The 19,975-nt window shown below is 46.1% G+C and overlaps 10 protein-coding genes across 10 annotated transcripts; 5 read left to right on the forward strand and 5 right to left on the reverse strand.

The window, feature by feature from the left end:
• Positions 1–221: 221 nt before the first annotated feature.
• Positions 222–1,816, reverse strand: N7537_004950 (Aldolase-type TIM barrel; the record flags this gene model as incomplete). The annotated part of the gene is made up of 6 exons (XM_056896007.1): positions 222–587; positions 715–951; positions 1,010–1,029; positions 1,088–1,498; positions 1,570–1,675; positions 1,748–1,816. The coding sequence occupies 6 exons, from the start codon at positions 1,814–1,816 to the stop codon at positions 222–224; spliced, it is 1,209 nt and encodes a 402-aa protein (XP_056755755.1).
• A 792-nt stretch (positions 1,817–2,608) lies between these two features.
• On the reverse strand, positions 2,609–3,119 carry N7537_004951 (uncharacterized protein; the record flags this gene model as incomplete). Its single annotated transcript, XM_056896008.1, has 3 exons — positions 2,609–2,796; positions 2,871–2,982; positions 3,054–3,119. 3 exons carry the CDS (start codon positions 3,117–3,119, stop codon positions 2,609–2,611), a joined length of 366 nt encoding a protein of 121 aa, XP_056755756.1.
• A 962-nt stretch (positions 3,120–4,081) lies between these two features.
• On the forward strand, positions 4,082–5,131 carry N7537_004952 (uncharacterized protein; the record flags this gene model as incomplete). Its single annotated transcript, XM_056896009.1, has 1 exon — positions 4,082–5,131. One exon carries the CDS (start codon positions 4,082–4,084, stop codon positions 5,129–5,131), a length of 1,050 nt encoding a protein of 349 aa, XP_056755757.1.
• Positions 5,132–5,788: 657 nt separating this feature from the next.
• Positions 5,789–7,053, reverse strand: N7537_004953 (NADP-dependent oxidoreductase; the record flags this gene model as incomplete). The annotated part of the gene is made up of 3 exons (XM_056896010.1): positions 5,789–6,267; positions 6,332–6,463; positions 6,534–7,053. The coding sequence occupies 3 exons, from the start codon at positions 7,051–7,053 to the stop codon at positions 5,789–5,791; spliced, it is 1,131 nt and encodes a 376-aa protein (XP_056755758.1).
• Positions 7,054–7,595: 542 nt separating this feature from the next.
• Positions 7,596–8,426, forward strand: N7537_004954 (alpha/beta fold hydrolase; the record flags this gene model as incomplete). The annotated part of the gene is made up of 1 exon (XM_056896011.1): positions 7,596–8,426. One exon carries the CDS (start codon positions 7,596–7,598, stop codon positions 8,424–8,426), a length of 831 nt encoding a protein of 276 aa, XP_056755759.1.
• A 1,151-nt stretch (positions 8,427–9,577) lies between these two features.
• Positions 9,578–11,096, reverse strand: N7537_004955 (AMP-dependent synthetase/ligase; the record flags this gene model as incomplete). The annotated part of the gene is made up of 5 exons (XM_056896012.1): positions 9,578–10,014; positions 10,082–10,289; positions 10,351–10,646; positions 10,713–10,999; positions 11,062–11,096. 5 exons carry the CDS (start codon positions 11,094–11,096, stop codon positions 9,578–9,580), a joined length of 1,263 nt encoding a protein of 420 aa, XP_056755760.1.
• A 1,076-nt stretch (positions 11,097–12,172) lies between these two features.
• N7537_004956 (Acetoacetate decarboxylase) lies at positions 12,173–13,192 on the forward strand (the record flags this gene model as incomplete). The annotated part of the gene is made up of 2 exons (XM_056896013.1): positions 12,173–12,207; positions 12,271–13,192. The coding sequence occupies 2 exons, from the start codon at positions 12,173–12,175 to the stop codon at positions 13,190–13,192; spliced, it is 957 nt and encodes a 318-aa protein (XP_056755761.1).
• A 390-nt stretch (positions 13,193–13,582) lies between these two features.
• Positions 13,583–14,296, reverse strand: N7537_004957 (type 1 glutamine amidotransferase domain-containing protein; the record flags this gene model as incomplete). The annotated part of the gene is made up of 1 exon (XM_056896014.1): positions 13,583–14,296. One exon carries the CDS (start codon positions 14,294–14,296, stop codon positions 13,583–13,585), a length of 714 nt encoding a protein of 237 aa, XP_056755762.1.
• A 571-nt stretch (positions 14,297–14,867) lies between these two features.
• N7537_004958 (aldehyde dehydrogenase family protein) lies at positions 14,868–16,653 on the forward strand (the record flags this gene model as incomplete). The annotated part of the gene is made up of 4 exons (XM_056896015.1): positions 14,868–15,055; positions 15,123–15,353; positions 15,428–16,227; positions 16,286–16,653. Coding segments are annotated over 4 exons (1,587 nt in total), but the record flags the coding sequence as incomplete, so codon positions are not given.
• Positions 16,654–17,834: 1,181 nt separating this feature from the next.
• Positions 17,835–18,884, forward strand: N7537_004959 (zinc-binding alcohol dehydrogenase family protein; the record flags this gene model as incomplete). Its single annotated transcript, XM_056896016.1, has 1 exon — positions 17,835–18,884. One exon carries the CDS (start codon positions 17,835–17,837, stop codon positions 18,882–18,884), a length of 1,050 nt encoding a protein of 349 aa, XP_056755764.1.
• Positions 18,885–19,975: the final 1,091 nt, after the last annotated feature.

Consider the following 19,975-nt stretch of genomic DNA (forward strand, 5'->3'; position numbering starts at 1 on the left):
AGATCGGCGGGCTGAGCCAAAAGGCAACGTCGCCTGGACAGTATTGTTCTCGCTTGTCTCCAGATTTCTTTTAAGACAGTCGACTTCTGATTAATACTAGAGAACGTAGAGAATGAAATAATGGGCGCCGTGGAGTGTTTCCAGCAGCTATTCGTTGAATTTGACTCCGAAAGAATTGCTAAAACAAATCAGAATCTGGTGAAGACGAAGAATTGTCAAAATCAACTCACTGTTTCTGCACCTCCACCCAACATTTTGATGTTGAGTAGCCTGGCCAGGAATGGAACTTGGACCTTGGGAAAGACCACCCGGGCTTGCTGATCGGTGTATACAGCATCGTCAATCATGAGGCGTGGAAAGTCTACGTTGAGGACCGCTGGGCGGCCTATACCAACAAGATCGCAGACTCCAGCCTTTAGTGCGGACTCAATACCTTTCCGGGTTCGAAATCCTCCAGTGAGCATGAGGATTTGACCCGGGAACCGCTTCCTTGCTTGCGTTGCAAAGTCCAAAAAGAAGGCTTCCCGAGATTCTTTCTTTAGGCTTTCGGGGTTGTTACTTTCTTCTCGCAACCCGCGGCCCATCATCTAATTATCGGAGTTAGCGCATTTGCATAAGGCCTTCTGGGTCAGAAGTCGTGGAGCGACACAGGTAGTCATAGCGCATCCGGTACTGTCTTTAGCCTCCAGAATTGATGAAGATCGTATACCGTACCGTCGGGTCTTCATAGCTTCCACCAGATATTTCAAGAAAATCCACACCTGCATCGACAAAAAGACCAATTTGGGTCATGGTATCTTCAAACTGTGCCGAGCTGCTATCGGCAGAGTTCAACTTGATCCCAACGCAAAATGTCTTCGGCACAGCCTTTCGAATTTGATAGATTATGTCAAGGATAATACGGGCGCGCCGTGTAGCATCACCACCATATTGGTCATCACGAGTGTTACTCTACAGATGGAAGTCCCACATTAGATCACAAAATTTCTATCCGCCAGTGATGACTTACTTGTTCTGAGAGGAATTGCGCTGCCTCACGATGTCAGATCAGACCTGTCGCTCGAGGAATGGGAAGGAAAAGACTCACACAGAAGGTAACCGTGTGCCGCATGGATCTCAATACCGGAGAAACCAATTTGTGCTAGCACACGCGCACAAGTTACGAATTGTGCAGTTACCAGGTTGATATCAAAATGGTTCATGGCCCGTGGCACCCCGAAAGCGACATTCCGGACGATAGCAGCAGCCCAGCCCTTGCCGATATCAAGGGGAATGGCGCTCGGCGCTATAGGCTTCTCGAAAAGACCCCTTTCACCTGTACCCCTAGGTGACTGACGACCAGGGTGACAAATCTGAGCGATCGTCGGCGTGCCATGTTGTTGACAGGCGTTGACGTATTGTCTCCATGCATTCAGTGCCTCCTCATCAGCTAAGTGAGACTCACGCGTTGCCAGATCACCGCCACCACCGAGATGACGAACGTCAACTTGCACATTTCCTTTTCGCGCGTCAGCCACAATGAATTTATTCGATATCCAGTGCTCTTAGGAATATGGAGTATCGGCTTACCTGTGAGAAGGGCTCCCCATCCACCCTTTGCCCATTCTCCGTAGACGCGAGAAATCCGCTTACCGGGCAAATGCTTATTTTCTGCCAGGCCTTCGGCCATAGAGGCCTAGAACGAACCAATCAGCTAGTATTGCAAAATTGGAGCGATATTGCTCCTGCGTTTCCAATGTGTTCCTACCTTTACAAGACGGTTGGGCAGAACTAAACCACATGGCAGCTCCAGTGAATTTTTCATATCAGGTCCCATCATGAAAAACGTAGGCCCCGACTGTGAAGACTTGATTCTTTGATGCATGGGTCTGGATTAATTTATGGAAGCAATCCTGGTACTTACTAATAGAGATAAAGAAACGATTTGGAACCAGTTCCCGAGCTGCCGAGGCTCCCCAAATGCCTCGGCGCGAATCCCCCTCAAGTCATACTGAGATCTAGACAATCATGCAAATATCTCCATAGACCAGACAAAGGCATCGAGATGCAGGGGTGCAAGGCCCACTCTAACTTCGAGGGAACAAGCCTTAATCACACAATCGGGGCAACAATCTATCCGCTCGAAAATGCCGTGAATCTAGTTTTGTTGCGGAGCCAGTCGTCGGAGGCAATTCATTTGATTACTCTCTGGACCTCGCAGAACATGCAGGCTCCGGTCAAATCGTCGGCAATATCACATTTTAGATCATTTTCACCCCAGAGAATTACGCCAGCATGATCAATAAAAATTATGAACCCAAAATATTCTATGAACTTTAAGTGGCACTTATCTAGAGAGCCAAGTCCTCGTTGGCTAATCAAAAGAAAAATTCAAAAAAAAAAAAAAAGAAAACTACTACACTAGTCTAGGTATACAGTCAGTTTTAGTCCAGGATACTTACTATATCTGCATCCCGGACCGCGCGATGGGTTATCTACGATGGAATAAAAATATTATATTCGAGAATCAATCAGAATACTCCAAGTGGTACTTTAGAGAGTAGATATATCTCACCCCCTTCCTGAAAAGTATCTCATCCACTAGTATACACAAAGTTTCCAAAGATACTCAATGAACAGCCGCCCATGCCTGGAGTATACCCGCTACAGCCGTTAGGACCCCACTCGATTTAACCCCCCTCTTAAGATACCAAGCAGAACTAGCCCAAGCAATAAGAACCAGCAAAGCAGCCATGGTACGTTGAAGCGGTTCTCTCAAAGACTCGGGATTCTTCGCCCAGCTGAGATTCAGCAAAGCTAAACAAATCGTTACCACCGCAGCACAAAAGGTCATTTTTATCAGAGAACTCGGGGAAAGATTGATAAAATACCTGTCAAGACTAAATAGGCACTTCCTTGATACCATCCGACCGTGCTACGTGTGTATGCGATATTTGGCAATTCTCGGAATTGACGAAGACATTGGAATTCTTTTCCTGCGGTCTGATTCAAATTGGCATTAGTTAATCTTTTTCTTTAAATTCGGGGTTTTTGGCGATTATGGGCCCACTAACTGCGTGCTTTATAGCAACGAGGAGAGAGCCGTATCCGGCAACCTTGAGGAGAGTAGAGTCTGGCATTGTTGTTTCAATGGGCACTAGGGTAGTGCCGTTTGACTACCTGCTCGAGATACTTTAAGTTTTTTTGCATTTACTCAATACTCGAGCAAGTATGAAAGATCTTGGGGATTTGGATATAAATGAAGTTGAAACCGACGGTTGTAATTAAGGTCAAAATTTAACCTCGGCATGAAAGTTTCACATCTTAAATTCATGTTATGCAGCTATTTTGCAAGGAAAAACACAGAATATCATCAAGCCAATGCACGGATAGATAATCGGTCCGGTTCATTTCCCATGAAGTCGAATCGCCACTGCTTCAATGCAGATTCGGAAGAAGATTTAAGATTTTGGCGCTAAGACAGAAATGGTAAGAACGTCCCAGGTAGAACTGACATGACCCTCCCGGCTACAACGGGTTTGCGATTGCACCGAATACCGTTCTTCAAGATATTTTGACCCCCCCACAAAAAATGTCGAATCACGATATTAATGTCACACTAGCCACTAATAGCGCTGTGCACCCTGCTTCTCTTGTTGTCAAATGTGATTCGCAGCAATGAGTTACGCTGTGTATGCTTTTCATTATATAACTTTGTATATACTAAATCTGCCCCCATGGCCTTGTAATGGTACCACCAGTAATCCATCTCTGGATGATCTTAAGCTCGGCTCAGGATTTCACCTGCTCAACACACTTCAACAACCAAGGATGATACAAAGACCAAAGTACTTAGTTTAAATACAGTTTGCAATCCGATCCCATCCCCACCAACCGGAATCGGCGCAATCTGCAACCCGACCATTCATATTCACCCTTGTTACTCCACTGCCACGAATCAGGACCTTGAATCAGTGCGATGAATCATTTAAAATAAACCGAATAACCGACTTATTTATATATATTAATATGGGTTTACATTATATGCAGCATTCATTATATCAGTGCAAATCTGCAACCATTGGCACTCACAAATCCAAACATGACACAGGACATCTCCCTCATCACAGGCGCGAGCGGCTTCATCGCAAGCCATGTTGTTCAACTGTTACTCGAAACGGGAAACGAAGTCCACGCGACTGTTCGCAGCACGAAAAACAGAAAGAAAATCAAACACCTACTTGATATGCAAGAGAAATGGCCCGGAAAGTTAACATTATTCGAAGCGGATTTGCTGAAGGCTGGTTCATTCGAAGCTTCAATGAAAGACTGTTCGGTTGTTTATCACATTGCCTCGCCTTTCTTCATCGAGAACAAGATTCGCGACGGACAGAAAGAAGTCGTTGAGCCCGCTCTCAAGGGGACACAGCACGTCCTCGATGCAGTCAAAAAATGCGAGACGGTCAAACTTGCCGTCCTCACTTCATCCGTGGCGGCTATCTTCGGTGACAATGCAGACGTATTGAATATGAAAGATAAAAGACTTTCCACCGAATACTTTAATACAACCAGTTCGGTTGAATATAATGCATATCCATATTCCAAAGTTGTTGCTGAGAAAGAAGCTTGGAAAATGTATCAGGAACAGCCATCCCCGAAACGCTGGAACCTCGTGACTATCAACCCAGGCCTCGTACTAGGACCATCCTTATCACCAACATCAGAATCTGGCAGTCTATCTTTGTTTGACCAACTTCTACGCGGTCAGCTTTTTCTAGGAGTGCCCGACATGTGGTTTGCAATCGTCGACGTACGAGACGTCGCAACCGCCCATATTCGAGCTGCTCGAAATCCGGACGCTCATGGGCGCTACATTCTGGCGCATAGCAGAACATATGGATTCGTGGAACTTTCGCGTATGCTTCGATCTATCACTCAGTCTTCTCGGATTCCTCGAAACAAAATTCCAAACGCACTTGTCCGTATGTCAGGGCCTGTGCTCGGCTTAAGCCAGAAATGGCTGAGGCTGAATCTCGGTATTCCTTTTGATATCGACAATCATGCTAGCTTGGATCAGTTGAATGTCATTTATCGACCTTTGGAGGAAACATTGGCCGACCATTACTCGTCTTGGAAAGCTGCTCAAGGTTAATTTTTCTCGCAAGCAAAACTTAGCGACCGCTGTATAATTATATCATAAACCCAGATTTTTGTTTTGGCTTTTTGTTTTGGCTTTTTGTTCTTTTATCTTGTTGCTGTCTCTATTCACAAATCTCCCGTCCCGGGCTCATCAACCTCCTTCCATAAACATTAATCTACAGTAAAAGAAAAGACATATATAATTCGATCTCCGATGGTCATATTTATGCTATAGAGACCAAATCTTCTTCCACTTGATACCACCGTCCAGTATTTGGCTGATCCGGCAACTCATCTCAATTCCGTTATAGACACTTCGGAACCTAATGTTAGAACATGGAATATTACAACGGTTCTCATTTAAATATAAATCAGCCAAACAGACTTCTAGAACTGCTTGCTAATCTATTTCATAAATGTCAGGACCGAAGTTTCATATAATTTTGGGTTTGAGGGGTTTGTGGTGGGTTTCTGGTTTGGACTCATGGGGCTGTACGTTGGCTTTTGGGTCGGCTTCTCCAACCCAGAATGTGGTCTACCGATGTCTAGTTTGCTTGATCCTAAAGGAGTTGATATATTATTATGAAACTTTCGTATTTGTTGGTAGTTGTTTAAGTATTAGTACTAATAAGTAGTTCGACACTGCCCTTCCAAAGCTATTTCAAACGCATCATTCAAATACAATCACAGATTTCCCAACACCACCTTTCCCATCGTAAACAACCTGACAAGCATCCCTAACCGCCTGAATCCCCTTAAAACTCGCCCTTGTCCCCACGATCGTCTTCAATTTTCCAGCCTCCACCCACCCCCTAATAGAATCTAGATCGGTGGCATTCGGTTCCAAAAAGATAGAAGCATACTTAACGCCATAACGCGATGCCCGCGCTACCCGGATTCGATCCATGATATTCAAAGCTATACGGATAGGGAATGGCACAGTGGCCTTGTCCTGTTTATCCGGGGATCGGCGCATGACGCTAGAATTCTGGAGAACATCTCCCGATGTGAGTATCGAGACCGTGATGATGGCCCCTTTTTCTCGGACCAGAGATAGATAATCCATCGCATTGCCTGTGGTATCGAAGATGAAATCTACAGAGCGCGGCGGAATTACATTCTTCGGATCAGATTTCCTGTAATCAATGACTGCGACAGATGTAAGCTTTAATTTCGAGATTGTTTACCGGGAAAAAAGGGGGTATGCACTTACTCTCGTCCACGACGCCTTCGCCTAGAAGTTCTTTGACCTTGGGTACTTTTGCTGTTGAAACTGTAGTAATCACCTTCCCGGCTTTGAAGATGTTCTTCGCTAACTGACATGCGAAAAGACCAGTGCCCCCAACTATCAAAGAGTCAGCATCCAAGCATCAACTAAAATCGTATACATCAATGTCAACAGAAAATGAACTTACGACCAGCAGGTATGAAAACGGTCTTCCCTTCAAGATCCCCTTCATAACCTCTCAGCGCCTGCAACGCCGTCATAGACGCCAATGGAATCGAGGCCGCTTCTTCCATCGAAAGACCCTTCGGTTTCAGAGCGACAAATTCTTCAGTCGAACGCGCCAGCTCACTCATTGAACCTCGATGACATTCTGGTAATCGAACAAAGACCTCGTCACCAACCTTGAAGCGAGTAACCTGTGAACCAGTCTCAATAACTGTACCCGCACAGTCATATCCGATTTTATACGGGAAGCTAAGCACGACGAAATCAGAATCACGGGTCAGAAATAGAGGAACGCAAAGCTCTAACCTATCTTTTAGAACAGCCTTGGTTGCTCCCGATGCCTTTTTAACGTCAATCGGATTGATACTCGCGGCCTGGACCTTGATCAGGATGTCTGTGGGTCGCTCCACGACTAGAGATGGGACTTCGCCCAACTCATACTGATCGGGCGTGGTATGTTTTGGAATATTAATCGAAAGCATCGTTGCCATTAACCAAGAATTAATAACCAGTTCGCTAGTTAATTTGTTACGATCGAGGTTGAAGCAGTTTAATAAGTGACGTCTGGGATTTGCCTCGGAGCTTTCAATTTGCCCGACGGGAGCGGAAGTAGAAAAGTAATCGAAGCGGCGAGAAGCTTAGCAAGACCCACTTGAGTATTGGCCGAGGTATCTATTAGCACAATATTTTGATGCTCTGAGAGGTATGCATGTACGGGTTTCATAATATTAGAGACTGGGTATTGGGTGAACCGCAGTTTATTAACTCGAGAGCCATCAGAGATATGGCCTCCCTAGCGATTGGGTTAGCAACCTTTAGAGTCTGGATGGATTTCGCGCCCCCCCCGGGCCATAGTACTAGTGACGCATTTAATAACGTCATAACTTCCGCAAGCCCCGATACATATACACTGCGAACAGACCAACTCCGCATATAAAGTCACTCATATTACTCACTGAAAAGTAAGTTTCTGAATGACAGCCTTCTTTTTTTCAGGAAGTTTGAGCACCCCTTGTGAACAATCATGCCATATTTGAAGCTTCGAGATGGAGCTGAACTCTTTTATAAGGACTGGGGCAATCCCGGAGGAGCCATTGTTACTTTCTCCCATGGTTGGCCCTTGAGCAGTGACAATTGGGAAAATCAGATGCTGTATCTCGCAGAACAAGGCTTCCGTGTTGTTGCGCACGATCGCCGTGGCCACGGGCGTTCTACTCAGACCTGGGATGGGAACAACATGGACACCTTTGTCGATGACCTCGAGGAACTATTTGCTTATCTGAAGGTCAAAGATGCTGTGATGGTTGGCCACTCTCACGGTGGAGGGGAAGTGACCCATTATCTCGGAAAACATGGCACAGGTCGTTTCAAGAAAGCCGTTTTAGTCGGTGCTGTGCCCCCTCTGATGGTAAAGACTAGTGTCAACGCCGACGGGATTGACAAATCCGTTTTCGATTCGTTTCGAGAGGCGATGCGCAAAGACCGTGCGCAGTTCTTCTTGGATGTCCCTAGCGGACCGTTCTTTGGCTTTAACCGACCTGGTGCACATAAGAGCGAAGGCCAAATTCGTAGCTGGTGGCAGCAGGGGATGAATACCAGCTTCAAGTCAGCGTACGACTCGATCAAGGATTTCTCGGAAACTGACTTCACGGAAGATCTGAAGAAGATTGATATCCCAGTGCTAGTTCTGCATGGGGATGATGACCAAGTTGTTCCTATCAAAGCATCTGGACTGAAGTCGGCAAAACTTCTCCCTCAAGGCAGCCTGAAAATTTACAAGGGAGGATCTCACGCTATTCACAACATCAATGTTGATGAAGTTAACAAAGATCTTCTGGATTTTATCAAGTCATGAATCGCGTCTTTTGCTCTTGGTATCTGGGATACTGATCGTTGTAACTTAAATCAACTACCACAAAATCTACTAGTAACGGAATTCAGTACGCACCAAATTCATAAACAAACCACATTGGCAGTTTCCTAAAATGCTCTACTAATCAACTTTGTAAAAAAGATGCCGCTCATTTCAATTATTTGAGAATGGCAATGCCTTCAATTTCGCAGTTTCTGTCATTTGTACATCGTCACAGTCGTAAAATACCACGGAATATGAAGGCAGAGGTGTATGCATGAGCCATTCTCTAGAACTGGAAGAGGTCAGGGCCAATCGCATAAGTATTTTGACCGGCAATTGTAATGCCAAGTCTAACCCCCCTTTGTTTGAGATTACTTGGGTGACTTTCGTCGCAGCAACACTATTAATTATGCTGTTCTTTTGATCCTGCCGTTAAAAACAACCAACTTATGTTCTTGCTGTGCTACATCTGGTGTTAGACAAGGATATTTACGCCATAATAAAATCGAGCCTCGACTCCTCAAGTCTTGCCAGGAGTGTCTACTGTAGCTACCGCGCCCCCCACTCTGCGATTATTTTGAGTAATACATTAAGCTATTAAGGCCTCGAATATCGTCGTCAATTGCAAGGTGATGTGGGATGACTGGCACAGGAAGCAATTACACCAGTGTACATCACATAGCTGGCTAGATGGTTCCAGTCAATACAACATTGGGCGCCGAATCAGACGTTGACAGGAATTTGATAGCATGAAATCTATCCAACGTATTTTCAAAATCCGGTAATATCCCTGCATATATATGATTTTCATTATTCATTTTTGGCCTCCGACTTTGATAGTTCCAGACGAACCCTCGATCGAAGCCAAGGAGATGTAAATTGGACTCAGGGGCTTAACATGCACAAGATGCTGATGCTGCTGATGATGCTACCAGTAGAATATAACTCATCAGAACCACTATTCATATTTTAGAAAGCCATTGGTTCAGTAATTTCCAGTGAGGGCGCGGCCCACTAATTTGGGAGATCTGCGGGACGTGCCGCAGATCATACAGAATCTTGCAGGCTACAGTAAATGCAACACCTAGTCGCTGACTTAGGATTCGACTCATTTTAATTGTTCAACATAGATTGCGAGTAGTTTTCCTTCACTATAACTTAGGCACCAGCATGTACTTTGTGTATTCCTTGGCCCCGATTCGACGTACGAGATTAACCGATACCCGATCAGGAAGCAATCGCTTTAAAACTTTCCCCGAGTTACTTCTAGGGATTATCTCAGTAAAGATAATGCCACCACGGAGATGTTTGTATGATACTGTTCGGTCATTGACATGCTTGAGGATCGCTTGCGCCGTAGTTTGATTCTGCGGGTAACCAGATTTGACTACGACATAAGCCAACGGCACCTCGCTTGCAAGACTCTCGTTCATGATGCCAATGACAGTTGCATCCCCCACAGCCTCGTTTTCAATAATGATATCCTCGAGCTCGGCCGGTGCTACCTGGTAACCTTTGAATTTGATCAAATCTTTTGAACGGTCAGTTATGAACAGATTGCCCTGCTCAACTTCGCATCCTATGTCCCCTATAATTGATTGTGAGAAATAATGCGTAAGTCTTGCAGAAAATGAAGAAAACGAAGAAGCACCAACCGGTTTTGAGCCATCCATCTGCTGTCAGACAGGCCGCAGTGAGATCAGGCTCGTCGAGGTAACCATTGAAAACTGTTGCGCCACGCACATAAAGCTCTCCTTCCTTACCCACTGTAACTTGGCGGCCATCATTACCGACAAATTTGGTTTCAATTCCGGGAATAGGAGGTCCATTCGAGCCTAAACTAACCCTCCACTTGTCCCAGCGCTGAGAATTCCGTTTCAGTGAGTTTTGTTGTCTGACTCGCTAATGGGATATACAGTATGACACACCTGGATGTGAGATACAGATGTTGTTTCAGATAATCCGTACGCCTGGCGAACTGGGATTTGACGTTGCTGGAAGCAAGAGATGCGCCACCAGAAGTAATCATGCGGAGTGTACGCAAGTCATAGGTATTCACTAGACTACTCTTCACCAGGTGAAGCACGATGGGTGGAGCGGCATAGACTTGGGAGACACGATACTCCTGAATCAAACTGCAGAAAGTGGCAATATCGAACTTGTCCATGTACACTGTTGTTGTTCCAATATAGACAGGGAGATAAACGAGGCAAATAAGTCCTATTCTTTTAGCTTGCTTGGTCTAGAAACAATATGTCAATATTCTTATGAGTTTAACTTACTTACCGAAGATGTGATATGTAGGAAGTACCGCTAAGGTGCGATCCGGGCGCCAGTCTATGTGGGCACTATCAATGGCGGTTTGAAGCTTGGCAGCGGCCACGACGTTACGATGAGAGATCATCGCACATTTAGCTCTGCCCGTGGTCCCTGATGAGTATACCAGGAATGCAGTATCTTTGTCTGCTTCGATTTCCAACCAATGAGTGTCCTGGTCTATATCATCTTCAGTTGCATTCAAGAAATCCTCAACGGAAGAGAGGCCACTGTATGTCGGGACGAGTTTGTCGGGCCTCAAAATAAGAATTCAATCAGAGGATAGATTTTCAAGGCGAGCAGCCTCCATAGCAATAACCGCACACCGTGGATGAACCACAAGCCCTCTTGCATGGCTTCCTTTTAATTGGTGGGGAAGCTCCTGGGCCGACAACTCGGGACTGACCAAGGCCACGATGCCACCTAGAAACTGGCATTCCTAGATAACGGATGGAGTATCGATGTCGTTTGGGGTCATCACTATGAGAACGTCACCTTTACACCAGCCCCATTGGGATTTTAAGGCTCTGCCAAATCTCTTCGCTCGTTGCCGGACTTGTTTGTACGTATATTGGGCGTCGGTGGTGGCAGAACGGAAGATAACTGTACAGATTCAGAACATATCTCTACAAAAATAATACAAATGCCAGACTATGGAATAAAAGCATCATGGATTGACTTGCCTTGATCACGTGGGAAAGGAAGAGAAGGGCGCTCAAAAAAAAAAAATCTCCCAGATGCTAGCCGAATGCACTGCTGGGGTTGCAGAGTGAGTTTTCATTCTTGCTCCAGCTGCTATGCTGCTGTTAAGGGCATTGCCAACACATGGTCTATGAGAGATCTTTAAATTTAAAGTGCCACTTGAGTTGGGTCCCTTCTTTCATAGAGGCCTGAACCTCGCATATCATGCTGCGTTCCCTCGGCAGTCCTTCAAACACGGGTATAGCTCCACCAGAAGTGACGATAGACCGCGGCATTTTTGTCTGATATGCAAGCTATTCGATGCATATGAAAGGAGACCACTTCTATGTCCATAGAATGTTTTCTCTGTGATCTAGGAGAGATCTAGTCCTCCTGAGCTACCGTGGAGGCATGCTAGTGACGCGCGGCGGACCAACTAACTATCCGCTCTGAATTAAAGATGATTCATCACGACTCAGCCTCAAAAGTACCCATGGAACCTGGCATTACTTAGCTTTTTATACTAGGAAATTTTGCCTCGGTAGGAGTATGGGACGCTCAGTTTCGTCATCTACCTCCGTTGCAATTCGTAACTTAAAACTTGCCGCCTCCTTAACAGTTCCATCTTCCATCGCAAGTTTATCTACAAAACGACTTCAGTCCTTCTTGTGGTTGTCATCACTCACTGCGCATATTTGACCAAAGAGCCAATCACGTCTTGATTTTGATGAAAGGATATTGTCAGCATCATGGTTTCTGCAACATCGTCAAAGATGTCTGATTCGTATGTGATGATCAGGCCTAGCTTCCGTTTGATATTGTACTAACCATATTGACAACTGACCAGAAGCTCTGATCATCCCACCGTCCAAGTCGAGTTTGGAGGTCAGAAGGTCGATGTACCTAAAGGCGGTTATTACGATCGTTATCGTATGAACCCGAACCTGGATGAGATAGCCAGCGATCCGGCAGTTGGACCAGACATCGATTTTTTTCGGCAAATTCCAAAGAAACTGGTTGACTCGAGGGTCGGCCAGGTATACGCTCCGAATTTCTATTACCGCACGAACAGTGTCCAGCTTCTCTTTCTCGCGCCTCTTGACAACTTGAAGTCGAAGCTCCCAGCACCTTTAGAGCCCATCACAGCATTCCCTGGATATGGATTGGTGGCAATGACGTTTTATTCCTACCTCGTCTGCGACAACGATCCTTATAAAGAGGTCTCTATCGCTATTATCGTCCGCCAGCCAGGTAAAAACAGTTACAGTACAACCCAATTGCTAAGCTCGCTATGGAATCAAACCTTCTATGGATACGTTTTGGCTCTACCTGTTGATACTGAAATTGCTCGAGTACGTGGTGTATACGGATACCAACTCCCTAAATGGCTCGCCAATATTAGCTTGGATATGGACGAAGCAAATATCAAAGCTAGTACCATTACAACTGATGGGAAGCTTGATTTGGCGCTGGATGTGCCCTGTCCGGAGCTAAAGACAATTCCATCGCAATCCCGGATAGTCAATAACAACGCGATCAACAAGATCGACGAGAAATGGTACCAAGTGACAGTCCAGACGAACCCACTTCTGGGGGCACAGCGTCTCTTCCCTCGTGATGTCATCATATATCGAGGCAAAGGTCCACTTAGCGAACTTCTTAATGAATTGGGCGCCTGGACCATCTTGCGGATGGATTTACTCAAGGATGCCCAGATGGTCTTGAATATGCCAGTCCCCATTAAAGCATTTGATAGTGTTAAGATTTAGGGACTATGGCACTACCATTCAATGATTCTTCTAGTCTGGTAACGATGATACGGAAAGTACTGGCTCATTCTCTGTTGAGGATGAGGCTGTTGAAAATGTGTCTGATCAGAGAGAATCGCGACCCTTCTGAAATGCTATGTTGATTTTTACACAAAGTTGCTCATTTCCCTTTATTTTTGAAGTTTTCTAAAGCTATTAGGACTAAAGTTCAAGACATCCGGCACTACGTATCGCCGACGCTCCTTCAGGATTCGTATCTTAGATTTAATCCCACAATAGACATACGCTAGATGAACATCATTCTCTTTTTCTCATTTCCTATGAAATCAAGGTCGGTAGGTTTGGCGAGTATCTATGCTGTCCGCCCGCCAGAAAAACGACAACGGAAATTCAACAGGGCAGTGATTCACGCTGTAGCTGGCTGAGAACGGTGACGACCTTGCTCGCAGTCTCTTTCGCAGAACCCGGATTCTGTCCAGTCACCAGATTTCCATCCACTTCCGTGTAAGAAACGAAAGGCAACTTAGCCGATTGATAGTGTGCGCCACGCTTCTTTACCTCTTCTTCAGCGTTGTAGGGCACAAGCTTGTTCACGCAAGCAAGCACCTCCTCCCGCCAGGTGAACCCGGTTATCTTACGGTCAGCGACCAGGTACGACCCATCCGAGAGTTTAGTGTGCAGTAGGGCACAGTAACCGTGGCAAACAGAGGATACGACGCCACCCCGTTCAAAAATCTCCTGGGTAATCTGCTGCAGACCTTCGCTGTCTGGAAAATCGTACATCACACCATGCCCACCAATGAAATAGATTGCATCAAAGTCAGCGGAGGTAATCTGGTCAGGTCGGGCAGTGTTTTCCAGAAGTGACATGCGAGCTGGATCGGCCCGCCAGGCCTTGGCTGTCTTTTCATAATTGAGGAACTTTAGTGACCGCGGCTCTAAGGGAGATAGACCCCCCGTTGGACTAACGATACTCTGTTTAAAACCATGCTCTTCGAAGACGTGCCAAGCGTGGGTGAGTTCAGATAGCCACAAGCTAGTCGGGTGGGATAAATCATCATAATGTGCCATATTGGTGATAACATGCAAAATGCGCTTGTTCATTTTTGGAATATCTTTAGGGGTAAAATAATTCTCTTACAGCATCATATGTATGAGCCTTTCGTTCACACACCTGGCAAAGGAACGAAAAGAAGAGTGAGCGAGAGGAGGAAGATCTGAAAAGAGGGGGGCATAGAGAACGTCAGAGGGTTCTGCCATCAAATTAGAGTACTGAAATTAAAATCCTGACTGCCGCAAAAAAAAGGAAGCTGAATGGCTGAGCAGTTGGGCCGGTTGAATAAACGATCCGGTTTGTCCCACTCCGGTCCTCGCCCCGTGTAACTTTATTCCAAGATCGACACCTATTGGAGTCTACCTCGGTAAAAGCTACATAATAACATCTTGTCCTTTTCGGGACAACTATTGAGCCGAAAATACAATTTCCTCGTTATGCAATAGTCGCGATTTTACGAGGATATCCTGACCAGGCGTAACCAAACCGAAAATCTCCACGCACATTCGTACGATGGATCTTAGCGTCTAGGCTTCCAGTGTGAGCCGTTAAAATCCTATTCCCGTTGTGGCGCACTTTGAAAAATATCTTAAGGAGGCTTTTCCTCACGACCTTACAAGGGCATGTCTATTTACACACCTATCCGTTTTACCTTTTTCCGCTATGATGGACGACCAAATTCCAGATCTTCAATTCACTTCACTCGAAGCAATCCCCTCACGTATCTCTACCACCCGCAAATCATTCCTGGAGCACAAGACCCGCGACATTGAGTTTCGTCTGATCCAGCTCCACAAGCTTTACTGGGCGTACGTGGTAAACCTAACGGAACACTCTTCGTGAAGAGAGAAAGAGAATCATTGACAATTTCGGCAGCATAAAAGATCATGAAGATGAAATAATCCGGGCTTGCGCTCAGGACTTGAACAAGCCGCGCTTCGAGACTGAATTCGCCGAAATCGACTGGCTGCTGAACGACATCGTCTTTACCACTCGCAATCTACCTAAGTGGGCCAGAGATGAGAAAGCCCCTGATATCGATCTTCAGTTCAAGTTGATGAGGCCCAAGATTCGGAAGGATCCTCTCGGCTGCGTATTGGTGATCGGGTACGTTGTATTTTTCCGAGCAAGTGAATTTGGGGATGGAAAAGAGCCAAAGTCCTCTGATTGATTGTATCTAGGACCTTCAATTTCCCCTTTCAGCTGACCTTGGGCCCTGTCATTGGTGCAATTGCGGCTGGGAATACTGTGGTCATCAAGCCATCTGAAAACGCTCCTGCCAGCGCTGTCATCATACAGAAAGTTTGCGAGACGTCCCTGGACCCTTCTTGCTATTCCGTTGTTCAGGGCAGTATACCTGAGACCCAGGCTCTCTTGGCTGAGCGCTGGGACAAAATTTTCTTTACAGGTGGTGCTAACGTTGGCCGCATTATCGCTAAAGCAGCAGCACCTCATTTAACCCCTGTGGTCCTGGAGCTAGGCGGTATTAATCCAGCTATAGTCAGTAAGACAGCTGATCCCCGTCTAGTTGCGCGTCGTATGCTCTGGGGAAAAACCGTGAACGCCGGCCAACTTTGCACCTCTCAGAATTATCTCCTTGTCGATAAAACACTTGTGCCTCGAGTGGTTGAGGAGTTTAAGAAGGCTTATAAGGCCTTCTATCCTAATGGCGCTAAAAGTTCTCCGGACTACTCGCGCATTATCAACAAAGGCCATTTCCAGCGTCTCAAGTCTATGCTTGACAATAGCAAAGGCAAGATTCTCCTTGGGGGTACGTTAGACGAGGAAGAGCTCTTTATTGAGCCTACAGTTGTCCAGGTGTATTCTGTCGAAGATTCCCTTTGCGCAGAGGAGAGCTTTGGGCCTTTCATTCCGATCCTATCTGTCGAGAACCTAGACGAGGCTATTAGCCTCGCCAATACGGTGCAGAGTACACCACTTGGTCTCTACCCCTTTGGCTCTAGGGCCGATGTTGCTAAAGGTATTTTCTATGTTCCCTGAAATATATAATATGCATGACTAATGACTATTCTACCTAGTTATTTCCTCTACTCGATCCGGGGGCGTCTCTTGCAATGACGCTGCCTTACATATACCTACTCTACCCTTTGGTGGTGTCGGCGAAAGCGGCCACGGCGCTTACCGTGGCCGTGCTAGTTTCGATGTCTGGGTGCACCGACGGCCTATAACAAGCAGTCCTATCTGGCTCGAGTCTATACTTGCTATTCGCTACCCGCCATATGCTGGTAAACTAAGCAAAGTCAAGGCTTCCAACAATCTAGTCCCAGACTTTGACCGCAGCGGTCAAAAGCTGAAGCTCGGTTGGCTACGCTATATTTTAACTTTGGGTGGTGGGAGCGGGAAGGCTGGTGCCGGGCGTGCCCTTATTGTTGCTGCGAGTAAGTAGAGCTCAATATTTTCTGTCCAATGCCCCCATTCTCTCCTTGTTTCCTCGTATTTTCCATGTCTCTTTGTCTGTATGATACCTCGTATCTCTTTTTCTTCTTGGCGACGAAGGTGGCATGAAAGCTGGAGTCAAAGCTCTAACCTCACCGTTTGATGTTGTTCCTACTCTGGATGTTGACCTGATATTGGCGTTCCAGCTTTGCACTGGTCGTGGTATGCGTGCTGGATTTGGAAGTTTGACATTATTTTAACCAAAACGCTTCTCTTAGTGCTTTTCTCTTGTCGTCACTACATCTCTCTCGCCTGCCCTTTCTCTCTCGTCTCTCTTCCCCCATTCCCTCAATTTCTATCGGTACTTGGATACCTACAGGAAAGCTTGGGATCTGTTTCTGTTCTGGGTAATACCTGAAGTTGCCTCTTTGTTGGTATCCAACTGCTCCATACAACTATAGATAATCCATTTTCTTTAAAACAAAAAATTATCTCTGACTCGTTTTGTCGTTACCTATGTGATTGTGCAATTCCTTGGGAAACATCTATCAACACGTGAGGAGGGTCGGGAGATTTAATCAACTGGAGACCACTTTGCTTTATTCGGAATTTGTGTTTAACACGTCGTTGCATTGATGGAAGTGACTCCGGTTTGGAGGTGCCACTGGTTATATAGTTGTTCCGAAACTGGCAACATAACAGAAACAAAGTCCTCTCACAAAAAGAACTAACTATCGATGGAACAATTTCTTGTCATTTCGTAGTCGTACTATTTATCTTTTATCTTTGCTACGTTGTAAATCATGTTCTGAGGGCCGCCCACATCACTCCGGTGGGCGACCCCGTAAAATCAGGACGCCACGGCCTGATTCAACCTTCTGACCTACCATGTGGGGCGGTGATCCAATGTTTTATTTAGCCGACGGAACGTGGATGCCCCGAATACCGCCCACAAGACAAGACAGCTTTGGTACACACGGGAGGTGGACTTCTACGAGTGCTGTTGGATGAGGAAATATGTGGTTTCTAATCCCGTCATGATGCTTGGTAATGCGGCGCATTTTTTGATTACTGTGCACAGCCGACCATGTGGGCTGATAAATGGAACGCGTCTGAGCCAACCAGTACATATGCAACCTCAGCTGTACAAATCATACCATTATCCTGACTTGAACATCAAACAGAACAGCCATGTCGACTCAAAAAGCAATTGAAATCACAGGGCCTCAAGAGGCCAAAGTCGTGACAAACCGCCGCCTCCCCGAACTCCGCGATGACTACATCCTTGTCAAAGTCGTAAGCGTCGGCCTTAATCCCACTGACTGGAAACACGTCAAATTCCTCTCTGGGCCCGGGGCCCTAGTAGGATGTGACTATGCGGGCATCGTCGAAGAAATCGGTTCAGCAGTAACAAAGGGGTTTAAGAAAGGCGATCGCGTCTGCGGCATCACACACGGCTCTAACGACTCAAACCACGAAGATGGCTGCTTCGCAGAGTACATCGTCGCAAAGGCGCACGGTCAATGGAAGATCCCGCCAAACCTCTCCTTCGAAGAGGCTGCCACCTTAGGCGTCGGCATAGTCACTGTCGGCCAGGCGCTGTACCAGGCGCTGAAGCTCTCTCCGCCGCAAGTCGAGCCTGTTCCTAACGGTATCCCACTGCTTATCTATGGCGGGTCGAGCGCGACAGGAACTTTGGCTATCCAGTTTGCGAAGTTATCTGGCTACGTCGTTATCACTACGTGCTCGCCGCATAACTTTGACCTTGTGCGTGGGCTGGGCGCGGACAGCGTGTACGACTATAAACATTCGGAGGCCGCGGCTCAGATCCGTAAAGCGACGGGTGACCAGCTGAAGTTTGCCCTGGATTGTATTGGGACTGAGGATGGGGCGGATTTCTGTGACAATGCTATGTCGACGGAGGGAGGGAGATATACCTCTATCACAGGGTCGAAGACGAAGCGCGAGAATGTTGTTGATTCGGGGACTCTGGGCTACACTGCTGTGGGCGAGGCGTTTAGGAAATTTGGGCGCGAGTTTCCTCCTATTCCAGAGGATGCAGCTCATATCGCTGCTTTCATTAACTTGATGGAGCCTCTTCTTGCCCAGGGGAAAATTAAGACTCACCCTGTCAGGGTTGGGAAAGGAGGGCTATATGGTGTTTTGGAGGGCTTGAAGCTTATGGAGGAGGGCAAGGTTAGTGGGGAGAAACTTGTTTATAATATCGCTGATACCGCTTGATTTTGATCAAAGATAATTTTCATGGAAAAAAATGATGATTCTTTTGTGTATGCTCTCTAAAGCTTAGATAGTGTTTTTGTAAATTGAGAACATTATGAATTCAGAAACTGAGATAGTATCAGTCTATATAAGATCATGTACATTTTGTATGTGGAATATATTAACTAATGTGCGCACCTGTCAAGTAAAGAAAGTTAAAAATGGAAGGCATAATATCTCCAGTCTATATTCAATTTAAGATGGATTTTTGTCATGACGGAAACTCCCACATTAAAGCACAAGCACATCAATATCACTTCCAAATAACCACATTATAATCAAGAACTCAATTTAGGTTCTGAGAGAGTAAAAGTCACGACTTGAATTTAGCTTTTGGTCGTACTCCGCTTTCGTCTACCAAATAATAAACTCTCTCTAGATTCGACTCGTACGAAATTCATTTCTTCCTGCATCGGCGTGATACGGGTACTGCGCTATTTTTCAGTACTCTAATATCTTTGAAAGAGGTTCGTTGACGGCTCGGCCTGAACACAAAGCTCCTGAATATGCTTCGCCGGCTAGACCGATAGCTCAGCTGCAGAATTTATAGCAGACCCAAGAAGATATTGATTCATGCAACGCACATTTCTCTGCTCGCGGCAAGCCCTATCGGAACATCAAAACAGCCAGAGGCTTGCTTTCAATGCTTCTCTAGTGAAGGGCTTCTGGACATGGTTCGCTTTCAGATGTTTCCTGATCTCGGATGTGTTACGCGCCACCTTGACGCCATTCATCTTAAATCAGTTGGCAGATAATAGAGACTGCAAATTCAAGGGAACAATAAAATTATCGGGCATCAGTCCTAACTTGGCGGACTTGCAAGAAAATGACAGCTTGTTCATCTCAGGCCGAGACCCCCCGGGAGGGGGATGTAAAAAAAATTAGGAATGGCAGACTGGACTTGCGCCCTCAGTCTTTTATTTTCTACCATTGCAGTAGATTGGGAGAATGCAACGCATCGCAGTGGGTATTCTCACCCCTCTCACCCTGTTCTCACCCGCTCTCACCCCGTTCTCACCTCTCTCACCCCAGTCTCCAGAATTCTCACCCAT

The sequence above is a fragment of the Penicillium hordei genome (genome assembly GCF_028827395.1).
Source record: "Penicillium hordei strain IBT 12815 chromosome Unknown utg000002l_segment0_segment0, whole genome shotgun sequence".
Taxonomy (NCBI): Eukaryota; Fungi; Ascomycota; class Eurotiomycetes; order Eurotiales; family Aspergillaceae; genus Penicillium; species Penicillium hordei.